At 38.6% G+C, this 24,898-nt stretch overlaps 1 protein-coding gene and 1 long non-coding RNA gene across 2 annotated transcripts; both read left to right on the forward strand.

Annotated features, from left to right (window-relative positions):
• On the forward strand, nucleotides 1-4,770 carry BORCS7 (BLOC-1 related complex subunit 7). Its single transcript, XM_074295473.1, has 5 exons — nucleotides 1-190; nucleotides 2,624-2,686; nucleotides 2,796-2,839; nucleotides 3,821-3,841; nucleotides 4,593-4,770. Exons 1-5 carry the CDS (start codon nucleotides 53-55, stop codon nucleotides 4,642-4,644), a joined length of 318 nt encoding a protein of 105 aa, XP_074151574.1. The 5' UTR covers nucleotides 1-52; the 3' UTR covers nucleotides 4,645-4,770.
• A 1,881-nt stretch (nucleotides 4,771-6,651) lies between these two features.
• LOC141558382 (uncharacterized) lies at nucleotides 6,652-24,690 on the forward strand. The gene is made up of 3 exons (XR_012487043.1): nucleotides 6,652-6,703; nucleotides 20,909-20,977; nucleotides 24,235-24,690. It is a non-coding gene; the product is annotated as an uncharacterized LOC141558382 (long non-coding RNA).
• The last annotated feature ends 208 nt before the right edge of the window (nucleotides 24,691-24,898 follow it).

A 24,898-nucleotide genomic window follows, 5' to 3' on the forward strand; every position in this document is an offset into this window, starting at 1 on the left:
TGGCCCCAGCGCCTTGCCGTCGCGGCCACGAAGCCTTCGACGGTCCGCTGCAATGGCGGCGGGGGTGCCCGATCCCCAGTCGCGATTCGGCCACTCGGTAAAGGGGCTGCTCACCGAGAAGGTGAATGCCTGTGGGACCGACGTGATCGCCCTCACCAAGCAGGTGTTGAAGGGTTCACGGAGCTCTGAGGTGAGACGGAAGGCTGCTGCTGCTGCAGAGGAGGGGGGAGAGAGGGAGAGGAGAGGAGGGGAGGGGAGAACTCTTTCGGCGAGCGCTGAAGCAGCGGGCGGAAGCCTCGCTACATATTGGGATTTGTAGTTTTTTATGGAACCCGTTTCAGCATCTGGTTGAGTTTGGAGATTGAGTGGTGCATCCTGGGAATTGTAGTCCATCGGGGCGTGAAAGAGACGTGGTGGGTGTGGCTACTGCGTGGACTTGTAGTTTCTTGAGTATTGAGTTCCAGAACTGGAACGTGAGGAGCCAATCCCCTCAGACAGTAATAGAATCATTATATTTAGAAGAAGATCCCAGACATCATTTATCGTAAATGACTCATTTTGTGAGAAGATCACCTAAAGTCAGTTTCACGAGTGCAGCCCAGAGAGGTTGTCGTTAGTCCCGGCTCGCCCAGCCAGGAGTTTTTGATCCCGTGTTCTGACCCGGGTCCGGGGTTCTGTGCCGGAAGCTTTTCTTTGGGATTATGGGATTAAAGAATGTGGGACTGAAAGTGAGTTTAAGAGGATGGTGGCCCGGAGATGGGATCTGCCCGGTCCGTATTTGGAATCTCCTCCTCCTGGCAAGACGCTGCTGCCCGTGGTCGTTAGAGAGCCGGGACCCTGGGCCGCCTGCCCTGCCGGGGGACCCACGCCTTCCCTCCTGGATTCTTGAGTGCTGAGTCCCAGAACTGCTTCGTTCCGGGCACCGGGGATACAAAGGAAAGGTCCCTGCCCCTCAAGGAGCATGCTGTCAAATGGGAGAGTCAGAGCCGGCCAGGCGGGAACCACTCACATACATCGTTCTTTTTATTACATTAAGTGAATAAATGACGCTTTTTAGCTTAGGACACAATCCTTATGACTGGAAGAACTCTTCCATGGGTTGTCCTCCCTGAGCCTCGAGGCGGCTCCGAAATGGCCATTTAAAAGTTGCAAAAGAGGGAAGGAAAATGAGGTTCCAGGTAGTGCTGGTGGCCGGAGACGTCCAGTCCCCCTGCAACCAGGAGACATATACGGGAGCTTTAGGGCTCGATTTCAGTGTCTGAACCCTCAGGGGCTGTGAGTGGAAAGTACAGCCCCATACAACTGACGGGTGTCAGTCAAAGGAACGAGGGATATTTACCCTGAAAAGGGAAAGATCCAGGGGAACACAACAACTGTCTTCAAGTTGTAGGAGAGGGGCAGCTAGGTGGCGCAGTGTATGGAGCACCAGCCCTGAAGTCAGGAGGACCGGAGTTCAAATCTGGTCTCAGACACTTAACACTTCCTAGCTGTGTGACCCTGGGCAAGTCACTTAACCCCAGCCTCAGAAAAAGGAAGAAAGTCTTAGGAGAGCGGTCACCTAGAAATTAAGGTGGTTTTTTTGTTTGTTTGCCTGTTTTGGTTTTTCCCCTAGATGTCAAGTGACATCTCTGTGAGCTTGAGGCTTTCTCTGGGCATCAGTTTTGTTTTTTTTTTTTCATTTCTTTATAGTATTTTATTTTTCCAAATATATGCAAATATAGTTTTCAGCATGCGCCTTTGCAAGAGCTTATGTTCCAAATTTTTCTCCTCTCCCTCATGTTCCTCCTCAAGATAGCAAGCAATCTGATATGTTAAACATATGCAGTTCCTCTGAACATATTTCCATATTCATCATGCTGTATGAGAAAAACCTGATCAAAAACCATGCGAGAAGGAAAAATAAATAAGCATACAAACAACAGAAAGGTGAAAGTACTATGCTTTGGTCCACATTCAGGCTCCATAGTTCTCTCTTTATCTGAAAAATGAAGGATTTGGACTAGCTGGCCTCCAGGATTCCTTAATTTGTTATCGTGGGAGCCTGTAAGTTGCAAGTTTTGACTTGGTGTAAGGGAAAATGGAAGAACTGGAGCTATCAAAAAGTAGAAGAGGCTGCCTCGTGAGGGGAGGGTCATTCCTGCTCCCTAGAGGTCTTCAAGTGAAGCTGAATTACCCTTTCTTTGTCAGGGGTATTTTAGGGGTGATTGTTGGCCAGGTATTGGGTGGACTAGATAGTTGGTTTTGGGGGTCTTTTCCACTCTGAAGTTTTTGATTCTCAGCCTCACCTTTTGGCCTGACACCCTCCCATCCCCCAAGTCTTCTGAGCAAGCGGGGAGTAAGCCAGAGTCCCCATCTCAGCGCTTGGCTAATGAGCCATGTGAGGAGCTCAGCAGTTTCAGAGTACTTCTGTTCTGAAGCGTTGGCCTTTAGAACAGATGTCAGAACCGTGCCAGGCTTGCCACGGAGCCAAGGAAATGCATTCTCAACATGAACAAATGGAAAATTAGCCTCCATTACATCTTGAGTGTATGTGCAGTGGGGAGGGTGCAACAGCTGCACTAGGAAGATTGCAGGAAGTTTGGAAATTGTGTTGATTATTACCATTTTTATTTTTGTCTTTCAGCTGCTGGGTCAGGCAGCTCGAAACATGGTATTGCAGGAAGATGCCATCTTGCACTCAGAAGACGTAAGAAGTATTTTCTTCTAAGAGTCAGATTTTCTAAGGACAGTGTAACTCATGTTGCTGCCATGAAGTGGACAGTCATATTTCTGTGTTTGTTTGTTTTTGTATACAGAGTTTAAGGAAAATGGCAATTATAACAACTCATCTTCAGTATCAGTAAGTACGATGTAAACTCCAGAGTTAGCTTCTCATTCCTTCATTTGGTCGCTACTTAGACATTACCCTTAGCTTCTTTTTTGAGATTCTGCACATCCCGTGTGTGTGTGTGTGTGTGTGTGTGTGTGTGTGTGTGTGTGTGTGTGTGTGTAGGTAGGGGGTCATTTCAGAGTTTATTTCCTGGATAAGATGCCCAAAGTTACAGAGAAAGTTGGGAGGCGGGAGAAGAGGAAGAGGAAGTTTTTGCAGGATTTTCTGTGCCCCTTATGATATCCCCAGGATAGGCCAAAGAGGCAGAAAGTTTGTTTCAGGAGCATACTGGCCCAGGGGGAATGATGGGAATGATTGGGACTCAGATATGTATATTGGGAAATATCACGGCAGTTCACCTTGACACAGTTGTTCCAATACATACAGGTCATGCAGATGGCTTTAAAAAATAGATGTTCCTAAGATTCCTCAAATAATCACATTGTAGTTTTAAGAAACTTCATTTATTATTCCTCAGATTTGCTTCAGTTTAATTTTTTTATCTTTAGAGCCTAGCCTCTAAGAAGGAAATTGGAGTGGTTAATTTGTTTCATTTGTTTCTTTTTGAGGAATGTTCAATTGCATTTGAACTTCTAATATTTTAATAAATAGTATTGTACATGGTTGTTCTTCATATGGGTATAGATGTGCTGATTTGATACCTTAGATACCTTAGATACCCAGGATTAATTTGAACCTGGAATGTAAACTCCAGCATCTCATTCCATTAATGTGATGGATGGTACCAGAGGGACTGTGGAATCCATCTTTGTAGGATTCATATCCAACTCACATATAGGACTTCCCAGTTAGTAGCATAGTCATTCGGTATGAAGGACAGTGTTATAGAGTATGACAAAAACTAAAAACTTTATTTCAGCTTGTGTGCCTTGTCATGCATTATAATTGAGTTAGAATATAATTCTTATTTTCCTCTTTTTTCTTATTGAGGCAAGAAGCTATTCAGAAGAAGTAAGTACCATTGGAGGCATGGGATGGGGAAAGCTTGGGGGAAATGGGATGGATAGTCTGCAGAAACTCTGCAGCTGGGTCCTGCAGACCTGGGAAATTTAGGTCAACTCACAAATTGACTTACACTCTCTGTATATTGAACTATATATTCCAGAATCTTTAAAGAAATGTCATTCCTTTCAGGTACTAGTTCATCTGGTTGCTAACACAGTTTATCCAAATGACACCTAAAACCAAATTTAATCACTTTTAATTGCCAGCATCCATTAACATACTAATGGATAATATACTTTTGTTGAATTGATTCCTTTAATGCATTCAAGTTAATAAAATTGTTGTCAATAGGGATTATTTCTTTTGTTGTATATTCAAAACATTTAATGCAACACATAATATACAATATATACTTAATAAATGTTTCTGGATTGATTGATCAGATGGATAAAATGTCCCCTCTGCAATCTTGTTTGTAACACTAATTTGTTTAGCAAATCTTTTCTCTCCTTATTGGCAGTATAAAGTTAAACTCTAAGGAACCAGATATGAATGATCACAAATTCTGAATAAAGTGTAATCCATACTAATATTAGATAAGTTGACTGAATTAACATTTGAGAACTAGTCTGTATGGGGCTAAAGAAAAAGGGATATTATCCCAAATACAGAGAATATTTTAAAATTAAAGTGGAAAAAAAAGAAATATTATTTCTTGTTTATTCCAAATGAATCTTTTTCTCCATCTGATTTGCAGTGTTGAGTTGTCTTCAAATCTACAGGACCAGCTGAAGCATTTGCTGAAATGAAATGACATCTTAAAGGCTCCTAAACACATTTCTCAAAGCTGTGGGGGAATAGAGCTCACAACCCCATCTTGTATTCTAGCAGTTCAATTAAAAGAGTATTGTGATGGTCTGCAGCCTCTCCCAAAATACAGGATTTTCTCTCCCTTTGTAAAGATAGATATAATTTAAGGCAAGACACAAACTAGATGGCTCAACTCAGAAGTACCATTTGGTTCTATGAAGACAAACCTATTCCTCTCATTGATTTCTTTACTTACTCTGTTTTAGTTTTAATTAAAGCAAAATCAAAAAAATCTGTTACTTTTTAGTACTTTTTTGAGCATTGAAATAATTTGTAATATGTAGAAAGTCATAAATCATAAGTGTCATAATTTAGTCTATACTGTGTCATACTGGTTTAATTCAGAAACACCAGCTGGCGAGGTAGAGAAAGAATGATGATGAATAATCTATATGTTGGTTTTCCTATTCAGTAAGATCAGAACTCCTGACCTTGATTCTTTTATTATTTATTCATCAAATGCCTCCTTATAGATCCACTCTTCTTGATGTTGTAGCTCCTACTTCTGACATAATATCTGCTGTTTTCTCAGCTCATTCAGAAATGCTATTTACAATGTTATATATTATAGTTGATTTTTATATGTATAAAAACAAAGAGTTGTTGACCAGCTGTGGCTTCCTCCCTTGACCTGGATTCTTAGCATTTTTTTTTTGTCTTCATGATCCGTGATTAAGTGGCCTTGAATTCATTTTGTAATTCTGAAAGCTGTCAACAAACCTGTTATTTGTGATGTGTTGTTCTTGCCAAATGCATAGGAATTTATTTTTTAAATGTGGTTGTGAAAGTTTGTGTCATGTCAGAGACCTCTGTCTGTAATTGTTTTTTCTTTTGTAGAAAGCCCTTGTAGAATATGAGAGTTTCAGGGTTAAAAGCATTTTCACATATATTATCTAATGATATCCTGAGTATGTTTGCCAGAATTGTAAACTGGGTGTGGAGGACCACTTAACTGATGTCATAGAGAGGAAACTATACTTTAACTGAAATGCAAGAGAGCAGCAGCTACCAAAAGACCAATTTGTAGTACAGTTCTTATGAAATATCATTTGTGTCTTTCAAGCAGAAACCATTTCAGTCAACTTCAATAGCCAAAAGCACCACTGCTCTAGTGCTTGCTAGTCAGAAGAACCAGGTTCCAGCACCTGGCTTAGCCTTTTTTAGCAGTTGCTTAATTAACTTCTGTTTCTGAGCCTGTTTAAAAAGAAAATAGTAGAAAATTACCTACTTGCATTGTTGTGGTAAAAGCAAATGAAATAAAACAGATAATACACTGAAATAATAGTATAAGTTACATTTATAAAGCTACATTTATTTACACACTATTAAACTCAACAAGTCAGAGTGAGAAGCCCCATCAGGACAAGCCTGAATAAATAAATAAACACACACATTTACATATATAGGGACACACATGTATGTATGCATGTACAGGTGTGTGGGTGTATATAGAGTAGTATAAATAGATAGCTAGCTGGTCCAGTGGATATTATCTTGGGGTCTGGAGTCAGGAAGACTCATCTTTCTGAATTCAGATCTGGCCGAAAACACTAGCTGTGTGATCCTGGGCAAAGCACCTGTTTGCCTCAGTTTCATCATCTGTAAAATGAGCTGGAGGCTCCAGTATCTTTGCCAAGAAAACTCCAAATGGGGTTATGAAGAGTCAGATGTGGCAGAAAAACAATATAAATGCGTATTTAAATTTATATACAAATTAGATACAAATATATTTGTACATGTATATATAAAATACATTTTTAATATAAAATTTTAATTTAATCCCTCTGTCTTCCCCAGCACCTAGCACAGTACTCTGCAATAGCCCTTAATGGGTGTTTGCTTAATTATGTGTTTTAGTTATACTTAACCACTGCATAATATTATAAAGCAATAACTCATGAACTATAGAATGATAATAGCTGACATTTTTGTAATGTGCTTTTTAGGACTTGCAAAGTGCTTTGCAAAGCAAACTCATTGGATTTTCATAAAAATCTGGTGAGTACTATTATGTCCATTTTTTAGATAAAACAGGCTCAGAAAATGGAGAGAAGTTATCATTTCTATGATACCTGCTCTGTGTCTGGAAATACCAACCCTTACACAAATACCTCATCTGAATCTCAGAACAACTCTGTGAAACAAGAACTATTTTCCCCATTTTACAGTTGAGGAAACTGAGACAGACAGCCAAGTGATTTGCCCAGGGTCACAGCTGTAGGTGTCAGAGGCTGAATTTGAATTTTCATCTTCCAACTCTAGGCTCACGAAACCCATCTCTCCATCCACTAGACCATCTAACTACATACAGATAGACAAATTTTTAAAGAATTTCTTTTTATTACATTAATGGTAAATATGCTTTTTTTTGTTCTGAAAACTGATATTTATAATTGAGTTTTTCACATGCACATGACTTTATACTATGTGCTTATTAAACCAAGATAATGATGTGGAACAGTATGAGAAATATAAAATCACAGACATCATTAAAATGGTTTATCCCAAAGTGCAGCCATCCCTGAAGTTCCCCAAGTTAATTACTAAACTTAAAAGGCAATCAAATTCCACAGAAAGGCAAAAACAATGCGAGACTGCTCATTTACATGTACATATGATTTAAGAAAACCCATTAGTATGGGTCTCAGCAGCCAGTCATAGCTCCTCCTATTTGTGAGCGGTCTGCCTTGCCAATTTGCCCTCTCTGCTAATTAAAAATATACTCATTGAAATTCTGCCCTCCTCTCCTAGGGCACAGTTCCTCGAGGGTATGTTAAAATAGTTCTTTGAAAACAAAGTAGAGTAATAAAGTCCTCTCAGCAATAGTGAGAAAAGTCTGGATGCCTCTGGAGGTTAGGGTCATCCATTGCCCCTGGGCCACCCTTCTTCCCTCATCCCTTTTCCATGATCAGGCCAAAAGTGCTGGGTCCCTGGCCAGCACGGGCGCGAGCCTTGGCGCTCTTGGGTGTTGGAAGATGGGACAGGAATTGGCGGGTCCTTAGTGCCTCTGTGGAGAGAAAGAGCTGGCTGAGCCCCAACACTTGAGGGGGCAAGGAAGTAGTGAATGAGGTAAACCTTTCTCAGGATCAAATCCAGCTGGCACCCCAGCTGGGGGAAGCTGGGGGTCGTGAAGGCACTCTTCACCCAATCCCCATCTTTTCTCTCCTTCCCAGCTGGCCCTTAGACCATCCCCCTCCTTCTTGTCCCCAGAGACGGCTGCTTTCAGCGAACTGGAGGTCGGGCAGGACGCGTGGGCGGGCATAGGAGTGGGCCAGGGGGCCTGGGCTTGGGGCAGGGCCAGGGCCAGGCTCGGGGTTCTTGCTATCCTTTCTTAAGGGCAGGATGCATGTCTGGGTCAGATGCTCAGCCTCAGGAGGGGGAGGGTGTGTCTCGTACCCTCCCCATGCCCAAGACACTTGCAGGCTCTGCAGGAGCCCGGTGCCCCACACCCCTGACCCGGGCCCTCTCCATTTCAGGACCCCCACAGGAGATGGTAAAAGGGAGAGGATCTCTGCCCAAATGTCTGTGTGACTGCTGCCCGCCCGGGCGCGGGCCCCAGTACCTGAGGAAGTTGATGTGGACCTGCCAAGCGCAACATCCCAAAGAGCCGCCGAATGCCCCTGAATGCGCTGCGGAAATCTGTGCCCCCAGTGCCTTGCTCTGCCGTGGTCATGTCACTGAACCTTCAGTGGCTCCTCACCCCGCTCTGGATAAAGAACCTAACTTAGTCTCTTACTCATATTCTTTCCTTTTTGATCTGATTTTTCTTGTGCAACATGTGTATAAATGTTTACACATATTGGATTTAACATACATTTTAACATGTGTAACATATATTGGATTGCTTGGGAAGGGGGTGGTGGGAAGGAGGGGAAAATCTGAAACAAGGCCATACCAAGAGTTGATGTTGAAAAATTTTCCATCCATATATTTTGTAAATAAAAAACTTAAAAAATAAAAGAACTTAGCCTGGCCATTAGGGCCAAACCCTGCTAAATATATAGCTTAATTAGGGCTCCCAAAAGAGGAACCTTCACGTCATGGTAACCTTCACTTTGCTGCAACCAGACTTCGCAGGGTACCAACCAGTTTCTTCCCAGAGTTGGTTATACTTTATTTGGGCCTGTTTTTCCAGGCATTTAATTATTTCAAATTTGGTGATAGAGTGACTGTCATTTAAGTGTTCTTTTCTTCTCCCCCAGATTGACCAGAGTGATTTCCATTATTTTCCTTTCAAGTCAACATTGTGCACAACCAATGTCCCTATATTAGGTGCTGTGGAAGATAGAGATAGGATCCCCTTCTCTTCTAATAGCCGAAGCGATCATATTTTAAGAAATTACTTTGTAATATAGTCAACAAGCATTTATGAGTCAACAGTTATGTGCCAGGCATTGTGTAAGCACTGGAGAAATAAAGAATTAAGAAAAGGAAGCTCTGGACCTTCTGATATAGTATCATATACTGCCTTGCATTATAACTTGAATGAATAAATGACTACATTTGGACAGTTTCAGTGATAAGTCAGATGGAAAAAACCTGTGGTTCTTGAGGTGCTGCTTCCATTTCCTCCAGTTCATTTTACAAATGAGGAAACTGAGTCCCTGCTATCAAAAAGTATTATTAAGTGAGCTCTTTCTTAGGGAGAAATCACTTTTGCCTGGTAGAAATCAGAGAAAATTCCATGGAGGAGGTGGTATTTAGAGTGGACCTTGAAAGACCAGCAAGATTTCAGTAGTCAGAAGTGACTAGAAGTACATTTCCGAAACTTGTGAGCAAAGGATCTTGTAACTGGGAAATGAATAGCAAGAAACCAAGTCCTTCCTGTGACCTTTTTCAATCCATCCTTTAAGGCCCAAGTCTTCAGTATACCAGTTCAAAACCTCTCCCTCTTAGAATGTATTGTGTGTGTTAAGTTGTTTTTCAATCCTGTCTGACTCTTTTTCACCCTATTTGGGTTTTGGGGTTTTTTTGGGCATAGATAGTAGAGGTTTGCCATATCCTTCTCCAGCTCATTTTATAGGTGAGGAACTGTGGCAGGGTAAAATGACTTATCCAGGGGCACACAGCTACTAAATGTCTGATGGCAGATTTGAACTCACTAAGCTGAGTTTTCCTGACACCAGGCTCAGCCCTCTATCCATTTCGAGCCACCCAGCTGCCCTATAATGCTTATTAATATTTTGGTTTGAGCTAATTTCTTTCTTTTTTTTACTCAATAATATTTATTTTTTCCAAATACATGTAAAGATTGTTTTCAGCATTCATCTTTGCAAAATTTTGTCTTCAAATTTTTTTCTTTCTCCCTTATCTTCCTCCTCTCTGAGAACAGTCTGGTACAGGTTATACTTTTAAACATATTTCCATGTTTGTCCCATTATGCAAAAAAAATCAGACCAAAAGGGGAAAAACCATGAAAAAGCAAAAGTAAATAAATAAAAAATCATGAAAATATTATGCTTTGCTCTACATTCAGTTTCCATCACATTTCATCCCAAGTCTATTGGAATTGTCTTGGATCACTGCATTGCAGAGAAGAACTACTTCTATGATAATTGATCATCTGCTTACTGCATGCAGCATCAGTTCATGTAAGTCTTTCCAGGTTTCTCTGGAATCAGCCTGCTCATCATTTCTCATAGAACAATAATATTACAAAACATTTATATACCATAACTTATTCAACTATTCCTCAATTGATGGGCAGCCACTCAGTTTTGAATACCCTACCACTATAAAAAGGCTGCTACAAACATTTTTGCACATATAGGTCCCTTTCCCTCCTTTATGATCTCTTTGGGATACAAGCCCCATAGAAACACTGGATCAAAGAATTTGCACCATTTTATAGTCTTTTGGGCTGTCCTGTAACACTTAGAGGCAGAGCTCTGGACCTTCTGATATAGTATCATATACTGCCTTGCATTATAACTTGAATGAATAAATGACTATATTTGGACAGTTTCTGTGATAAGTCAGATGGAAAAAACCTGTGGTTCTTGAGGTGCTGCTTCCATTTCCTCCAGTTCATTTTACAAATGAGGAAACTGAGGCAAATGGCTTAACTGACTTGCTCAGAGTTACAGAGCTAGTAAGATGAATCTTTCTGACTCCAGGCCTTGTACTCTATCCACTGCCCCATCCAGCTGCCTGACTCAGACTCTAAGGAGAAGCTCCCTAACCCCCAGATACTATGGCTGTAGCACCGTGATCTCTGAGGCTCTGCAGAGATGCTGGATTTGGGTCTTGGGTGTGGAAGTGGCAAAGGTGGCTATGTCCCCATCCAGCTGGTTGATGAGAAGGAATATGTCATTGAGACATGACAGAGTCTCAGATAAGGTTAAGTGAGATTTTTTTCTTCCCAGGATTCATGTACACTTTATTTGGGAACACAGACAATAAATCACAACATTAAAGATGCATCTATTCAGGTTCAATGAGCCTATATTTCCAAGGTATTAAGTAATCCAGCTTCAGAGTGAGCTCAAGAGGAACAGAAAATATTTTATCCGACCTCTCTCATGAAAGTTTTATATTACACTGAGGAGAACCTTGGTGCCATCTAATTACTTTTCTAGGGCAGTTAGTGGTGCAGTGGATAGAGTTCAAATTCAGCCTCAGATGGAGCCCAGCTGTGTGATCCTGATCAAGTCACTTGAGCCTGCTTGCCTTAGTTTCCTCATTTGTAAAATGAGTCATAGAAGGAAATGACAAGATGCTCTAGTATTTTTGTCCAGAAGTCCCCAAATGGGATTCACCAACAACATTGGGCTTCTACTCTAAACTGCTACTAGAGAGCTTATGGTCTTAGCAATAAATCACTATCAGCTCGATCTTAAATCTCTGAGACCGGAAGGGATGCAGTTCCTCAGTACTAACCCTTTAACAAACAGCAACCATAATAATTGACCTTTATATAAAGTTTTAAGTCTTGCCAGACACTTTACATGATCTCATTTCATCTTTACAATAACTCTGTGAAGCAGATGCTGTCATTCTCATTTTATAGATCAGGAAACTGAAGCTCAAAAAGCTTCAACCTCAACCTTAAATGACTCACTCAGGGCCATGCACCCAGGGCTTTTTGATTCCCCATCCAGTGACTTTCCTCTCCACAAAAAGGCCTTTTCTGGTAAGGTCTGAGTGCCAAGAGATCCTCTTTTGCAATCCTCCTTCTCGCTGAGAATCCTTGACTCTCTGGGACTTTCTTAACAGAACAAAGAGTTAGAGACTTGGTGTGATGCAGAACTATCATCAGAGTGATTCCAGTGTACTTCCCCTCTGCCCCCAATCTATCTCGCAAAGGTTTGTTGGAGGGAATATGTTTGTGGTGACCTTGGGGCTAGGCAGGAGGTACATAGATTGACCCATGACAGCAGGAACCCTACGTAATTCTCCCCCCCCCCATGATAGATTCAAGGCAGTGGCTCCCACTGGCCCAGAAGTTACCGGAGGACAGTATATTTGTCTTTAAGTATCCTACCTTTTGGTATCTATAATCCCCCTCCCCACCCTCCCCAAGAGAAGTGACCAAGAAACCTGGATTATCACGTGGAAAAGTTTGGTTTCCAGGCTCCTGAGGTGCATTTTATTCATGGCTTCATAGAGGAGCTGGGGGAGGCTGGAAGAAAGATGAGAATAGCACCTTGTCACTCGGGTCCGTTTCTCTGAGGGAGAAGGGCAGAGGTTCAGCACGACAGTCAGCCGGAGGTTCAGTATAAGGCCCTTTACCTTTACTACCGGGCTTTGTGTCCCTCCGCGTGGATTGTAGCAGGGGAGAGACCGCGAAGCTTAAACCTAGCGACGAGCTGCTGAAACAACCGAGCTGATAAAGCTACTGCCTATTTCCCCCACCAGCTCACTTTTTCTTCTTAAACAACAGGCATGTAACTAACATATGCGTAACTTGTCCAAGAATTAAGCTTCAAATCTTTCCCGATTGAATGTGGCCTCTTTGCTAGAGACTGCTGCCAAATCAAGCCCAGGGAACAGCTTCCCTGGATTTTGTTTTTAAGGTCACCTTGCTATCAGTTGAAAAAGCATTTATTTGTAAAAAGTGCTATGTCTGGCATAGAGTAGGCTTTATATAGATCCCTTTTTTTCTTTTCTCAAATGGTAATAATAATATCACCTGGATTTGGTTTTTAAGATATTTGGTCCATTATCTGTGGAGAGCAGAGTTTTTTAAAGCTGGGGTCCAAAAATTTTATATATATATAATTAAAGCTCTTTACTTTTCAATACTAACCCTTGCAAAACCTTGTGTTCCAATTTTTTCCCCACTTCTCCCTTAGATGGCAAATAATCCAATATATGTTAAACATTGTAAAAAGATAATATATTTTAATATAATTTGTTTCTTCACAATGTATTTCTTCACTATGTATTTTATTTTATAGTCATTTAAAATAATTATTCTTATGGATAAGGGAAGAATTTATGACCCAAATAAGAGATAGAGAGAATTATGGGATGGAAAATGAATAATTTTGATTATATTAAAATAAAAAGGGTTTTCACACACAAAACCTACACAGACAAGATTAAAAGGAAAAAATCTGGGGAAAATTTTATAGCAAGTTTCTCTAATAAAGATCTCATTTCTCAAATATATTGAAAATTGAATCAATATGATTATGAATATGAGTAATTCCCCAATTGATAAATGGCAGTTTTTAGAACAGGAAGTTTTCAGATGAAAAAAATCAATGTTATCTATAGTTATTTGAAAAAATGCTCCAAATCGCTACTGATTAGAAATATGCAAATCAAAAGAATTATGAGCTACCACCTCACACCTATCTGACTGGCTAACATGACAGAAAAGGAAAATGATGAGTGCTAGAGAAGATGTGGAAAAATTGAAACACCAATGCATTGTTGCTGGAGTTGGGAACTGATCCAAACACTCTAAAGAACAATTGGGAACGATGTCCAAAGGGCTATCAAACTGTGTGTACCCTTCACCATTACCTGATCTATTTTCCAAAGAAAATTTTTCAAAAAGAGAAAAGAAGCTATTGGCACAGAAATATTTATTGCAGTTCTTTTTGTGGTGGCAAAGAATTGGCAAATGAGGAGATGTCCATTGATTGAGGAATGTCTGAATAAGTTGTGGTATGTGATTGTGATGAAATACTATGGGACTAAAAGAAATTATGAGCAATATGCTTTCAGAAAAATCTGGAAAGGTTTACATGAAATGCTACAGAGTAAAGTGAGAAGAATTAGAACATTGTATACAGTAAGAACAATGTTGCAATGAAACTTAGCTATTCTCACCAATACAATGATCTAAGACCATTCTAAAGGACAAAAATACTATCTACCTCCAAGTAAAGAAATTGATGGAGTTTGAATGTAGATCAAAGCATACATTTAAAAAATTTTTTGTTTTGTTCTGTTTTTCTGTTTTCCCCCCAATTTGGATTGAATGGAAATATGTTTTGCATGACTATGCATGTAAATTTTATATTAAATTGCTTGCTGTCTTAGGGAGTGGGGAGGATAAGGAGGGAGAGAATTTGGAGCTTAAAATTTAAAAAAAGTTTAACAATGTTATTATATGTAATCAGAAAAACAAAATCTAAAAATAAAAAACCCACATTATTCTGAGAAGAGTTCCATAAGCTTCACAAGACTACTGACACAAAAAAGCTAAGGGTGGTGTAGATAGTGTTATTCCCATTTTAGGGATAAAGAAATCTTAGCTCATAGAGTTTAAGAAACCTTCCCAAAGATTTATGTAGTCATGTCTGATTTTTTTATGACCCCATTGGAATTTTCTTGGCAGAGATGCCAGAATACTTTGCCATTTTCTTCTCCAAATCATTTTAGAAATGAGGCAAATAAGGTTAAGTAATTTACCCAGGGTCTCACAGCTGGCAAGTGTCTTAGGTGGAATTGGAACTTATGAAGACATGTCTTTCTAACTCCAGATCTGGTGCTCTATGCATTAAGGCGTCATGTAGTTGGCCACATATACGCAGCTAGTAAATGGTAAAGCTACAACTCATATTAGGGTGTTTTGACTCTACTTTACTCCATATTGTCCATCAGCAGGAGAGGGACCAAGCTCCTAATTATCTGAGCCAACATCCGTTAGGTAGTTCAGAAATATGTGCTGTCTTTAAATACTGATATACCTCAGAAATCCCGTTGTCTGGGGAAAAGAAGTTGGAAACTTTTTTCTTTTTTTTTTCTTCTTCCACATTGAATTGGGTCATTCATCTTGTGCCTAACAAAGAGAATGTTCTTCAGGAAGTATGCTGAGTGCTGGAGGTAGGGCACTTAGTATTGATGACTGAGCATTAGTCTTGGTCTTCCCTTCCCTCACTTGAACTGTTTCTTTCATTTTCTTTCATTTACTTCTGGGATTAAAAAGTGATCACAAGAGAGCCCTGAGTTCAGATTTGTTCTCAAGTTTAGGAGTGGCAATGAGGCAATAGTAAGTATCCTCATTAACACCAAAGAAGTATATGAGTATATGACCCAGTGGAGGAGGCAGAGTGTTTTGTATTAGGATCATTTAAGCAGTTCTGATTCAGAATCATCTGATGATTTAGATTGGTACAGAACCAGACATTTATACACCATCTTGTTCATTCATTGTTGTCTTTCATTCCTGAAGAGGACCATGACACCGGAAAGGTAATGTCATGACTTGCAAGTGAATTGGATTTGAGTGAGGGCTGTGCAAAATCACTAGCCTTACTCCCCTCCAGAGTCATCTGTGTCCAGTGGCCAAATATAGATCAGGACAACTGTAGACCATCCAACATTTACTCAAAGAAGGTTGACTTAATAGCTTGGAAAGGGTATTTTGCAAAGAGACAAAATTGTTCAAGTAAGGCAGCTGCCCAGGCCTTTACATATTACAATGACACATTTGATTAAAAAAGTGTCAAGACTGAAGATTGCCCAACAGCTCTCAACTCTTGGTGCCCTAGACATTAATATGTAGGCAGCCAAAAATTTATATCAGCTGGTTGAGCCTTAGCCTCTTGGACGACTTAAGAATCAAGGACAGTTTCATTGCCTTTTAGGAAAAAAAACTAACCCATCCTACATGGAGTAGCTATTTTCCTGCCACAAGGGGTCTTGCAGGATCAGGCACCAAATGATGTGATTTAGGACAGCACCAAATTTTGGGGTTCACACATATGAAGAATTCACAATTGATGGTAGTTGACTTGTGCCCTATTTGCAGGAATGCTAAGCTCCTTCCTAGATTCAAGAACAAAGTAAAAGAATTTCTATAACTCCTTGCCACAAAAACTCTGGTCAATAGCTACAAAAAACCCCATGACTTTTAAACATTTTTCCTGGAATTGATTCATCATTTTCTTTTCTTTTCTTTTTTAAATAAAACTATATTTTTATTGATCGCATATTAGTTTGATGATTCATCATTTTCATTGCAAAAAGAGGGTTGAAGACTTTGTGATCTTTGAGTTTGAACTTTCTAGGTTTTCTGAGACTTTGGAATGCATTTTCCTATCCCCTCGAGATAAATGGAATCCTGAGCCCCTGGTCCTTGGAGCTAGGCTTGTGAGAAAAGTCCTTTGTAAGCAGTGTATAAATATGAGCCACTGTTATTATCTCCATTGTTGTTATTATATGCTGTTAGGTCTACAATAGCCTGAATCAGACCTGGCTGACAATGGCTCTGAGTTTGGGGACCAGCTAATCATCTTTCTTCAGAATATGGGACTTCATGGGTAGCCACATTATTTCTTGTTTGTCCCTGAACTAAAATCCTATTCATTTAGCTGACTGCACTTGTGAAGATAGACTTCCAGTAGACATTTGAATATGATTGACAAAAACAGGGTTAGATGAGACTTCCTTGTTTGTTTAATAATTGTTTTTTTCCTCTCTCTTGCTTTACTTTTCTTTGAGACTGATATCAATCTTGGCTTTGTTTGAATTGACTAATTTCTCTTGTGACTTAGACAGGAGTTGTACTTCATTGACGTCTATGGTAGCCTTGAATTGCCTGCAGAAGTCAGGGTACATAAAGTTTTATGGGTAGGTTGTTGTTTCCTAATGTAATGACAAGAAAAAGTACAAATAATCATTTTGATATGTATGAAATCTTAGGCTTTTTATTGCCTTATAGGATGATTGTGAAAGCAAGCTGGAAACAGGATTTTTCAATTTTCTGGTCTTTTTTGGTCATAAAGTGGAGAGACTTATCAATTTGAAATTGTCTTGGAGTGTTAACCCATTAGTTAAAAGGCTCAGTTTTCATCACATCTCATTTCTCCTCCTTTCCCCTAGCCTCTCTCCCACCCCACTACTTCCAAATGTGGGCACTTCTCAAGATTCTGTCTTCAGCTTTCTTTCCCATGTTGATCTACTACTCCCTTGGCTTTTACCATCGCCTCTATGTGAATGACTTCAGAATTTTTATCTTCAATCCTTACCTCTTCCCTAAACTCCAGATTGCATTTCCAACTTCCTCTAGGGTACTTCTCTCTACTTGAATGCCCCCTTCAGCACTTCAAACTCAACATGTCAAGAATTAACTTTATTATCTTCTCTAATCAAACTTCCCCCTCTAGTCAACTTGCCTATTTTTGTTAATGGTGCAGCCATTCTAGAGAATCAAAAAATTTGATCACTGGAAAGTCAGCTTCTTTGATTGAAGGGCATCTTTGAGCACTAGCAGCCATCTAATCTGACCCACATAGAAAAAGAATTCCCATAATATATGACCATCCACAATAGGCCATCCTGCTTAAAAAGTATGGGAAGCTCACCAATTTTTAAAAATTAAATTAAATTTTGTTTCATTTTCAAAGGTACATTTTCTCTCTCTCCAATATCTTCCCTCCTCCAACCTTCCACAGCTGAGAAATCAGAAAAATAAAATCTCTGTTACAAACATGTATAATCAAGCAAAACAAATTCTTGCACTGACTGAATAATATATATATATATATGTATATATATATATATATATATTTTTTTTTTTTTTTCCGATCTGCCCTTTAATTTCACCCTATCAGGAGATGGGTAAGTATGTTTAATTTTCAGTCTTCTGGAATTGTAGTTGATCATTACACTGATCAGAGTTCCTAACTCTTTCAAAATTGTCTATTCAATATTGCTCTCATTGTACAAAGTGTTCTTTTGGTTCTGTTCATTTCACTCAGCATCAGTTCATACATGTCTTCTCACGTTTCTCTGGAAGCATCACCTTCATCATTTCTTATGGTACAATAGTACTCCATAACATTTATTTGTCATAATTTGTTCAGCCAATTGATGAGCAACCTCTCAATTTCCAATATTTCCCCACTACTAAAAGGGCTGCTATAAATATTTTGATATATGTGAATTCTTTTTTCTTTCATCTTTTTTTGTGGTATAAACTTAGTTTTAATATCACTGGGTCAAAGAGTATATACACAATTTTTTAAATTTAATTTTTATTTTATTTTATAATTATAACTTTTTTTTTTGACAGTACATATACATGGGTAATTTTTTACAACATTATCCCTTGCACTTACTTTTGTTCAGATTTTTTCCCTTCCTCCTCCAACCCCCTTCCCCAGATGGCAGGCAGTCTTATACACATTAAATATATTACAATATATTCTAGATACAATATATGTGTTTAGAACCGAATTTCTTGTTGCACAGGAAGAATTGGATTCAGAAGGTAAAAATAACAGTTTACACTCATTTCCCAGTGTTCCTTTTCTGGATGTAGCTGATTCTGTCCATCATTAATCAATTGGAATTGGATTAGCTCTTCTCTATGTTGAAGATATCCACTTCCATCAGAATACATCCTCATACAGTATCGTTGTTGAAATGTATAATGATCTTCTGGTTCTGCTCATTTCACTTAGCATCAGTTGATGTAAGTCTCTCCAAGCCTCTCTGTATTTCTCCTGTTGGTCATTTCATACAGAACAATAATATTTCATAACATTCATATACCATAATTTACCCAACCATTCTCCAATTGATGGACATCCATTCATCTTCCAGCTTCTAGCCACTATGAAAAGGGCTGCCACAAACATTTTGGCACATACAGGTCCCTTTCCCTTCTTTAGTATTTCCTTGGGATATAAGCCCAGTAGTAGCACTGCTGGATCAAAGGGTATGCACATTTTGATAACTTTTTGGGCATAATTCCAGATTGCTCTCCAGAATGGCTGGATTCTTTCACAACTCCACCAACAATGCATCAGGGTCCCAGTTTTCCCACATCCCCTCCAACATTCATCGTTATTTGTTCCTGTCATCTTAGCCAATCTGACAGGTGGTATATACACAATTTAATAGCTTTTTGGTCATAGTTCCAAATTACTTTCCAGAATGGCTGGATCAATTTATAGCTATAGCAAAGGGGAATAAAAATTCTTGTTTTCCCAAAAGTCTTCTAGTGTTTTTAAATTTTCTTTCTTTAAACTTTGCCAATCTGATAGGTGTAAGGTAGAACTCCAAAGTGTTTTAATTTGCATTTTTCTAACTATTAGTGATTTTAGAGCCTATTTTCACATGGTTATAGAGAGTCTGAATTTCTTTCTCTAAAAACAGCTTGTGTTTTCTTTTCTTTGACCGTTTATTGCTATGGAATGAGTCACAACCATGTGAGAAAGTCCATTTCATTTTTGGACAGCTCTTCTAAGTCAACCTAAGCTCAAAACCTCAAAAATCATCTTTGACTTTTCCCACTCCCTCAACCCATGGACAATTAGTTGCCAGGAGTCTACTTCTATGATCTCTCAATTATCTTTTTTCCATTCCTACTGCCAATGCAGGCTCTTTTTCTTATTCAGGCAAAAATAATTTCTTGTTTATTTTTGTCTATCTTTTACCCTCTAGATTATAGATGGATACATAATAGTTCTTTAACAAATGTTTGCTGGATTTCATAGAATCTATTACTTCCTATGTTTTAGGGAAAACCTGAGTTTTAAATATTTCCAAGTTTTAATCATTATAAAGGAAGAAGCCCTTAACCTTCCTTCCAATTGACTTGTTATATATTTCTTAGAGAATGTTTAAAGGGAGCTCTATTCTAAAAAAAACCTCTTCATATTGGCTGAAAAAATTGGTTCTGTGCTCCATAACTGATCACTGCTAAACCAATCACCCTTGGAGACAAGGACCTGGAAGAAGTTATTGTTAAGAAACTATAATAAAAAATTCAAATTAACAATTAAAATTTAACAAATTGAGTGCCTGGTACATGTAGAATATAAGACCCTTGCAGACAGAGACCGTCTCACTTTAGTATTTGTATCCCCTGATTCTAGAACAATGCTTGGCATTTGGCAGTGATGATCTTCTGGGGCAGTTGGCAGAGAGAGAATGAAATATTGACGCAATTATTTTCTAGGGAAACCAATCAGGTTAGCTCATGGTCCCACCTTCTGTGGAGTTGTCTAGTCAGAAATCCAAGTTAAGTCACATCCCTGAAGTCCACCCTCTGTGGAGGTTGTGGATAGACCCACCTTACTGTGTCCAGCCAAGAAATTCTAGTCATGTCCCTGAGGTCAAATTTCCCCTATAAATCTGTTTATGGTCCACACCATCTTTGCCGCATCCTTTTGGCTCAATCTGCCATGACATTCTGCTTTGTGGTTTCTTTCCCTTCACCCTTACCCCATGCTACATGGTGTTTCTCCTCTCATCCCCTGCTATGCTCTCTTCTACACCCCCTGGGCCTGATCTTTCTCCTTATATCTAACTTTTTTAGGGTGCTGCCAGCCAAGGTCATGCTCCAGTGTCATGGACTGTTTCTTTTCTCCTGGCTGATTGTGAGCTCCCCTAAAGAACTTCTCTTTCTGTCATTCATTATCAAAACTCCTTTCCTTGCTATGTGCTCTCCCAACTATTTCTCATATTTACCACTTCTGGTATCTATTGTATCTCCTCATTTTGTCTGTAACCTCTTCTCCTAAATAAACCTACCTTTTGCCAAAGAGAATGGCCATTGGGAATTCTTCCCTCGACCAAACCCCAATATCTGGTGCTCTCTTAAATCACATCATTTAGTGACTGAGCCTGCAAAACACATCATTTGCAAATCAGCCACATCAGTAGGTACTAAATAAATGCTTATTGGTTGATGATATGTGGAAAGTATTTGAATTTTTGTGGAAATGGTACCAGAGTAGACACCAAATAATCCACATGTCCATCTTGTCTTCTTTCCCATGTCACCTGTTCTAGGTTACTTAGAGGCTCAATAAAACTCACTGTGGCCAAGAAAAGGAAGAAAACTGACATTGATAATGACAAGTAAGTTAATATTTGAACTAACATATTGTTAGATATTAGATCTGGCAGTCTTGAGACCACCAAGACAGGCTCCTCTTAAGAGAGGCTGTAGCTTATAGAATCTATGTATGGAAATCATTGTTATAAGATCAGGCCAGGTCATGAGGCTATCATGATGTTCTCCCCTTAAGGGAAGCTCTAAGCTTATAGAACAAATTCATGGAAAAATACTGACAATAATATTTTTGAAGGTTAGTACAACTGTGTGCCCCAAATAATATTTTGTCTGTTACCAGCTTGTTTTTCTCCATGATACACAAACCCCCCAAATAATATTTTGTCTACCACCAGCTGTCCACTCTGAATAGGGTCACATACCCCAGAATTAAGCCTGTTTTCTTTTTCTGATCCAATAAAAACTTACACTTCCCTAGAGGCATACAATCTTTGGTGGTGATAAGGAAAAATGCAGATGATAAAATTAATTTTCACTAAAGTATGAATGACTATAGCATTGATATGTTAATCTTTTGAAGAGTATTTTCATTTCAAAAGCTTGTTAGCCCAAAGAAATGAATCTCCAATTTCATCTAGGCTCATCTACTTATTTATTTTAACAAAGGATACTTACCAATGCCTCTCAATTTGCTGTTTTATAGCACTAACATCAAACTGAAGGGTTCTTGTTGGGTAATAGATTAAAATTGCCTTCATCTTCCTGTGTTCTTGGCCCTTAACTTCTGGTTTCCATGGGAATAGGAGTGGAAAAAAATTCTCCAAATAAAATTTTAAAAATTAATCAACTTTAATGCTTTGTATAAAGCAGTAAAAAGGCTTGTTATTGTATCCTAGAAAACCTTTTATTTTCCATATACTTAAGTCATTTTTTACATATATTATTTCATTTGTTAAAAGATAATGGAAAGAGGTCTGGACTTCTACTCTTCTGTCTAAGCTACTTAGGAGATGGGTGATATTAGGCAAACTACTGAAGCTCTTGCTTTTCTTATTTGTAAAGTGGATATATCATACCTGATCACAGAGGTCAAGTGAGATAATGTATGTAATTTATATGATGGGTCCCCAGAACTAGTATGCTGGGTTTGTGGCATCAAATATAAACATCAACCTTTTAAATCACCTTGGTACACCTACAGGAAGTCAGTTTCATTATTTTTTTGCAAGCTATCACTTAAAGGCAATTTGGGTCTGCCATTTTATTTCCATTAGAGAGTTCTCCCTCCACTGAACTCCTGTTTCCTCATATTAGATTTTATCCTTTAACCATACCACTCTAACTCCTTGGGTTTTTGTCTTGTTTTCCCAACACAGCTGGGTACTCCTTGGGGGCAAGGTGCATAGTGTCTTCATTCTTTGCTTGCCCACAGTGCTTAGCAGAGAATTGAGCCTTGTAGGGGCTCACTAAATACCTTTTCCATAAATGAGTGAATGCATCTTGATTTTAGGCGATTGTCTGTTTTGGCAACATTTAATATCTTCAGACTTCCTGAGAAAGTCCTAGACCAAAGGTATCAGGATGTTTATAATGAAGAGATTTCTAGGCATGAGAAAAAAATTGAAATTTGATGCAAATTTCATATTGAAGGTGGGTTTCCCTTACCAGACCAGTTCTATCACACTTTTACCTCAGCCAAAGACATACTTTTATTCATCTTTTGTTATTTTCCTTTTACAATTTTCCACTTAGAAGCCTTACACAGATATCTTATTGATGAGGATTTTAAAGAATGATATGGGAAGGGATAGAAGAAAAAATATGATTTATTAATTACATTTCTTATTCATTTTCAGTGATTTTTTTCAGTGATGTCCTATTCTTCATGCTCTTTTGGGATTTTCTTGGTAAAGACACCAGAGTATTTTTCCATTTCCTTCTCCAAACTCATTTTACAAATAAGGAAACTGAGGCAGTGTGAAGTGATTTGCCTAGGGTCATATACTAGTGTCTGAAACCAGATTTGAACTTGGAAAAATGCTGGGACTCTATCTACAATGCCACTTAACTGCCCCAAAGATTTTTTATAGTCTAATAACCCTAACTGACATATCTTCTTCTTTACATGCCATTTAAGGAAAGCATAGTCTTTTTCTTTTTTAGTGATTTTGTTCCATAGAACCCTCATTTGTTCTCAGGTACCAAGGGGATCCTGATAGAAAGGGCATTTCAAATACTTTGAGAAAATCTGTATTCTTTTTTGTGAAGTGATTTATTAAAAACTTAGTATTGAATATCAATACAAAACTTCTTTAGTAACTACTAAGAGGAAAATCAATTTAAGTGCATACAATCATCAAACCATTTTTCTAAAAGCAGGCTTCTTAACCTGGGATCTGAGGGGTCAGTGGATAGATTTGGCAAAATCTTTGATCTTGGATGCATCTTTGTTTAAATGTCATTGATTCCTTTGTAATCCTACATATTTTAGTTTATGCATTTCAAACATCCTGACAAGGACTCTTTAGGTCCAGACTGCTAATAGGGGTGCTGACACAAAAAAGTTAAGAAACCCCTTTCTGGAAAACTCTCTTACATGGATTTTGAAAGATTAAAAAGATATTATTATATATAAAAAATAAATCCTTTCCTGGAACATCATAAAACCTAGACCTGGCAGGGGCTTTAGAGGTCATCTATACCAACTGCTTCACTTTACAGATCCCATCAGGATTATTTGTTCATTCTCATTCTCATTTTCATTCCCATAGGATGGGAGGCACAGTAGACAAGGCAGTAGGCTAGGGGTTAGGAAATCCTGAATTCAAATTCTACATGACTCTGGACAATTCACCCAATCTGTTAACCTCAGTTTCCCCAACTGTAAAATGAGAGAAATATTAGTACCTATCTTCCAGGGTTGTTGTGAACATTAAATGAGATAACATTTGGGGAGTACTTAGCCCAATGCCTGGCATATTATGCTGTTGTTCAGTCATATTCAGTGATGTTCAGTTCTTTGTGATCCCATTTGGGGTTTCTTGACAAACAACAGAAAGGTCTGCCATTCATTTTATGGTTGAGGAAATTGAGGCAAATTGTGTTTAGTGACTTGTCCAGGATCATATATTTGAATAAGTGTTTGGGGCCAGATTTGAACTCGGGAAGAAAAGTATTCTTGAGTCCCAGCCCAGAACTCTATGCATTGTGACAACACCTAGCTTCTCAATGTGCCCTCATACATTGTAGGTACTATATAAATGCTAACTAGTACTACTAATTCCATTTTATTGATTCTTCTCTTTTTTTCTTTACCCTTTAGAAAGTTCTTTTCATACTTTGTTGAATTCATCATACTTGTCTTAAGGCCCATAAAGAAGTTTTATCATTTTACATGAACTGATGCTGAAGGAAACAAGCAGAACCAGGAATACATTGTACACAGTAACAGCAAGAATGCGATGATCAGCTATGAAAGATTTGGTTCTTCTCTGTGGTTCAGTGATCCAAAGGAATCCTAATAAACCTTGGATAGAAAACACAACCTGAATCCATAAAAAGAACTATGGAGATTGAATGTAAATCAACACATCCTATGTTCACTTCTTTTTCTGTTTGTTGTTTTTTTTTTTCTCTACCATGGCTTTTCCCTTTTGTTCTGATTTTTCTCTCCCAACATGATTCATAAAACAGTGTGTATTTAAAAACTAATCAATTAAAAGAATAACTCACAATCCATGCTGCTGAAATGTAATAAAGAATTTTATCATTGATTTAACCATTCTCTTATTGGATGCTATGAATTTTTGTGATTATACATAATCCTGCTTTGAAGATCTTTGGAGAGATAGTTTCGTGGTTGTTTTTGGTGTTTTTAGGGCCTGTTCACCATGCTTCTGTTCTTTGCTTTGCTAGCTCCTGACATAATGCCAGGGGGTTGGGAAGGATTTTAGGAGTTTACTGTGTAACTTTTTCATTTTATAGAT

The sequence above is a fragment of the Sminthopsis crassicaudata genome, chromosome 2, assembly GCF_048593235.1.
Source record: "Sminthopsis crassicaudata isolate SCR6 chromosome 2, ASM4859323v1, whole genome shotgun sequence".
NCBI classification, from domain to species: Eukaryota; Metazoa; Chordata; class Mammalia; order Dasyuromorphia; family Dasyuridae; genus Sminthopsis; species Sminthopsis crassicaudata.